The 4,946-nt window shown below is 48.8% G+C and overlaps 1 protein-coding gene across 1 annotated transcript; it reads left to right on the top strand.

The window, feature by feature from the left end:
* The first annotated feature begins 2,145 nt into the window (after window positions 1-2,145).
* On the top strand, window positions 2,146-4,377 carry LOC103719649 (adenine/guanine permease AZG2). The gene has a single exon (XM_008808990.4). It carries the CDS (start codon window positions 2,410-2,412, stop codon window positions 4,045-4,047), a length of 1,638 nt encoding a protein of 545 aa, XP_008807212.2. The 5' UTR covers window positions 2,146-2,409; the 3' UTR covers window positions 4,048-4,377.
* The last annotated feature ends 569 nt before the right edge of the window (window positions 4,378-4,946 follow it).

Here is a 4,946-nt window from a genome sequence, read left to right as displayed (position 1 = left end):
TTATTTTATTTTCTTCTTTTTCTTTCCTTCTTTCCTTTTTCTTTTCTTTTCTTCTTTTTTTTCTTTTCTTTTATTTTCTCCTCTCCTGAAGCCGGCGGTGCCAAAAGGGGGCTGGGTTGTGGCGGCCGCGAAAGGGGGCCTGGCCATGGCCAGCTGCGGCTGCGGCAGCTTTTATTTATTTATTTATTTATTATTATATTTCATTACAATATATTTATTTATTATCTTATTTATTTATTTATTTATTTACTTATTTATTCACTTATATACATATGTATTTTTTTCTTTTCTTTTTTTTCTTTTCTTTTCTTCTTTTTTTTATTTTCTTCTATTTTTCTCCTCCCGTGAAGCTGGCAGTGCCAAAAGGAGGCCGGGCCGTGGCGGCCGTGCGAGAGGGCCCGGCCGCACCCAGCGGCAGCTGCGGCGACTTTTATTTATTTATTTATTTATTTTATTTATTATTTTATTTCATTACAATATAATTATTTATTTACTTATTTGTTCATACATATATATATATGTATTTATTTATTTTTCTTTTCTTTCTTTTTATTTTATTTTATTTTCTTCTTTTTTTTCCTTTTTTACTTACTCATGAGGCCGGTGGCGCCAAAGGGGGCCGGGCCATGGCGACCACAAAAAGGGGCCCGGTCGTGGCCGGCGGCAGCCACGGTGGCTTTATTTATTTATTTATTTATAATTATTTTATTTCATTACAATATATTATTTATTTATTTATTTATTTATTAGTTCATTCATATAAATATAAATATTTATTTATGTATTTATTTATTTATTTTTCTTTTCTTTCTTTTTTTTTCTTTTCTTTTCTTTGCTTCTTTTCTTTTCTTTTCTTGTTTTTTTTCCTTTTTTCTTTTTTTTTCCCTTCTTGTTTTTTCTTCTTTCTTCTCCTCCTGCGAGTCAGCGGCGCCGGAAGAGGGCCGGGCTGCCGATGGCGGCGGCCACGGCTGGCCAGCGGAGAACTCCTCTCCTCCCGCGAGGCCGGCGGCGCCGGAGAGGGTCCACGACTGGAGGGCGGATGCTGGAGGAGGGCGAGTCGTGGCCAGCGATGGCTGCAGGACACTGAAGGCGCCTTTCTTCCTTTTCTTCGGCATCTCTCTACTGTGGGGGCGAGGGCAGAGGCATTCCCAGCGGCGCGACCGTAGGAGGGGACTCGGGAGGGGGCAGGCCAGGGCCAGCGGCGGCCGCGGGAGGGGGCAGGCCTGGTCGGCGGCGGCCGCTGCTGGCCGTTTTCTTCTTCTTTTTCTTTTCTTTTTTTTTTTTTTGGTCAAAACGATATTTCATTCATATACCTCTAACATGGATACATCCAGACATGTCAAAGAAAAGTAGACAAAATAAAGCATGTGGGACACCCTCTAATCTAGACCAAAAGGCCTCCCCAGTATGCCGGGCAACATAGGAGGCGACCCAGTCTGCTGCACTGTTCGCCTCTCGGTAGGCATGGGCGATCTGACATGAAATCAGTTCTCGAACCATACTGCGTATATCCCGTATCAACGGGTGACCATCCCCATACGTGTCCACACCTCGTATCCAGTCAATCACTGTCGAGCAATCACCCTCGAGAACAAGTCTGTCGGCCCCCAGGGCCCGTCTCGCGACCAGAAGTCCCTCCCAAGCAGCCTGCACCTCTGCTCCCACCACCGAACAGCCAAAGATACTCCGTCCTCCAGCCGCAATGAGTGTACCACGATGGTCCCTGATCACGAAACCCACACCCCCGGATGCGCCATCCTCCGCCATACCACCATCGAAATTCACCTTAAGATAGCCAGGGGTGGGAGATGAGGGGGGGGGGGGGGCGGGGGCATTTTTGGCATCGTATTTTAAAATAAAAGGAGCTTAAGGATCAGGAATTAAAGTAGGTGAAGTTATGGGACCAAACATTTTAGGACCAGCGGACTTTTTGTTATACGGAATCTTTTGGAGAGTGTAAAATTAATTTTCCTCTTTGGATGTACCTCGTGATACAAATGGATAATGTAACGGGGGATTCCCGGAAGGACGGTGCATCCTTTTGCGCGAAAGATCCGCCCCCGACCGTTGATTAGGTGGCTTACCGCGTGGGTAAGGGGTCGGGGGTGTATCTTCGCTTGAAAGAAGAATTCGCCAAACCTTCCCTTTGACCCATCCGTTTCCTTATATATACTTCAACACCACGTCAAACACGCTCCATTGCCATTACCAAATCCCAGGTTCATCCCACCTTGCCTCTTTCCTCTGATATAATCACTGGGAAGATAGTGCGAAACAAAGTGAGTGAGAGAGAGACTTTATTGCCATTCCCGACCCCAATTTTCATCCCACCTTGCTTCTTTCCTCTGAGAGACTGTGAAGAGAGTGTGATATAGAGTGCAAGAGGAGGGGGGGAGAGAGAAAGGAAAGATGGGAGGGAGCCCATGCACCACCTATAGAAGCGTATCGGCCTCGTGCCGGCGAGCGGAGTCGGCCCTCAACCGAGCAGTCGTCGAAAGCCCCGTCGGCCGATACTTCAAGCTTGAAGCCCGAAAAACCTCCTTCACCAAGGAGCTCCGCGCTGGCCTCGCCACCTTCCTCACAATGGCCTACATCATCTCTGTCAACGCTTCCATCCTCACCGACTCCGGCGGCCCATGCAGCGTCCACGACTGCACCCCCGACCATCCCCACCTCCCCGCGGCCAACCGCACCCTCCCCGGCCCCGAGTGCAAGTTCCAATCCAATCCCGGTTACCTGCAGTGCCTCTCTCGTACCCGCAGCGACCTCGTCGTCGCCACCGTCGCTATCTCCATCATCGGTTGCCTTTCCATGGGCTCCTTCGCCAACCTCCCCCTCGCGTTGGCCCCCGGCATGGGCACCAACGCCTACTTCGCCTACAACATGGTCGGCTTCCACGGCTCCGGCCCCGTCCCCTACGGCACCGGCCTCGCCGCCATCATGCTCGAAGGTTGCCTCTTCCTCGCGCTTTCGGTCCTCGGCCTTCGTGCTAAATTGGCCCGCATGATCCCCCGCAACATCCGCCTCGCATCGGCCGCCGGCATCGGCTTATTCCTCGCCTTCACCGGCCTCCAGTCCCAGCAGGGGGTCGGCCTCATCGGACCGAGCTCGTCGACATTGGTCAAGATAGCAGCGTGCGCCAAGACCGATGCGACCACCGGCGAGTGCCTCGGCGGGACCTTGCAGAGCCCGACATTCTGGCTCGGCGCCCTCGGGTTCGTCATCACCGCCATCTGCCTCTCGAACGAGGTCAAGGGCAGCATGATCTATGGGATTGTGTTTGTGACCTTGGTGTCTTGGATTAGAGGCACCAGGGTCACAATTTTCCCTGACAGCCCTACAGGGAACGCTAACTATGAGTATTTCAAAAAGGTGGTGGACTTCCGTTTGATAAAAAGCACGGCTGGGAAGATAAGCTTCAGTGGCTTCAACAGGAGCGAGGTCTGGATTGCCGTGATTACACTCCTTTACGTCGACGTCCTCGACACCACCGGATCGATGTACTCGATGGCGCAGTACGGCGGGTTCGTGGACGACAAGGGGCGTTTCGAGGGGGAATACCGTGCATTCATCGCGGATGCGAGCTCGACGATCGTGGGGTCAGTGCTCGGGACCACGACGGTGACGACATTCCTGGAGTCGACAGCCGGACTAAAGGAAGGAGGCCGGACGGGGATCACTGCGATCACTGTCGGTGTCTGCTTCTTTTTCTCACTCTTCTTCACACCATTGTTGACAAATGTTCCACCATGGGCTGTCGGGCCGTCGCTGGTGCTGGTCGGAGTCTTGATGTCGAAGATGGTGATGGATATCGAGTGGTCGAAGATGAAGGAGGCTGTGCCGGCATTCCTGACGATGCTTTTAATTCCATTCACCTACTCAATATCTAATGGGATTATTGCAGGGTTAGCCATGTATTTCATCCTCCATTTGTATGATTATGTGGTGGAGGGATGGAAGTTGGTGATGAAGATGAGGAAGATGATGCATGAGGCTCAAAATCAAGTCTCTGCAGCTAGTGCAGAAGTTCCATCCACACCTGTTTGATAGGTGATCTCCTCCATTACCCTAGTTTTGTTTTTTCTGTTGTTCAATGCTATGGTGACAAACATGATGACATACAATCCCTCACAACTAGTCTCCTTTGGAAAGAATGTTGAGAGGGCTGTTGTCTGTATAATGTTTGTCATTCTATCATTACTCATCTTCTTCTCTATCTTTTTCTCAGGTGTTTTTCATTGGGTTGTTTGTGTTTTGTAGTATATGCTCTGTGTTTGCTAAGAGTTTTATAGACTATATGTACTCCTTTCAAGTACTTGGTCTCATTATGTGCATTTAGGCAACCTTATCACTGAGCAGCTGATCCGGATGACAAAATGTGGATTCATAAGGTCTCCAACAGTCTTGACAGTGTTGTTTTGGTAAAGGTTTAAGGGCAATGACAAGTTGGCTTACTGTCGAGAGCCATCGAGAATGTCCTTGTTGATGTCTTTGCTGAAGTACTTAATGGCCTGCATCAAGGTTTCTAGTCCTAGAACATACAGTGCAAGACTTAAAGTTTGGACTTGGGCATGACATAACGGTTCTGCTTTCAGTTCGGTTGCTCATTTTCTGATCAAAGTTTAGTTCATCCCGCAGGTGTAGTTAAGGCTTGGTTCAGGAAGTAAACCAGGCTTCTTTAGCTGGATCAGAGTCTGTTTTCCTCAAGAGCAGAGAGCTAGAGGAACTCTCTCTCTCTCTCTCTCTCTCTCTCTCTCTCTCTCTCTCTCTCTCTCTCTCTGTGTGTGTGCGCGCGCGCGCGCGCAACAAATCGGCATGCATCAATTGAATGTGTATCACCTTGACGTGTATTGTGTATCGTTAAATACAATGTTTTAAAAATTGTGCATCAATTTACTTAGATATTTGATTTATTTGGATGTGTGTACTAGGTTGCTGATAGATAT

This window comes from Phoenix dactylifera, chromosome 14 (assembly GCF_009389715.1).
Source record: "Phoenix dactylifera cultivar Barhee BC4 chromosome 14, palm_55x_up_171113_PBpolish2nd_filt_p, whole genome shotgun sequence".
NCBI classification, from domain to species: Eukaryota; Viridiplantae; Streptophyta; class Magnoliopsida; order Arecales; family Arecaceae; genus Phoenix; species Phoenix dactylifera.
The sequence above is the reverse complement of the archived record's forward strand: the minus strand, read 5'-3'. Positions and strand labels throughout refer to the sequence as shown.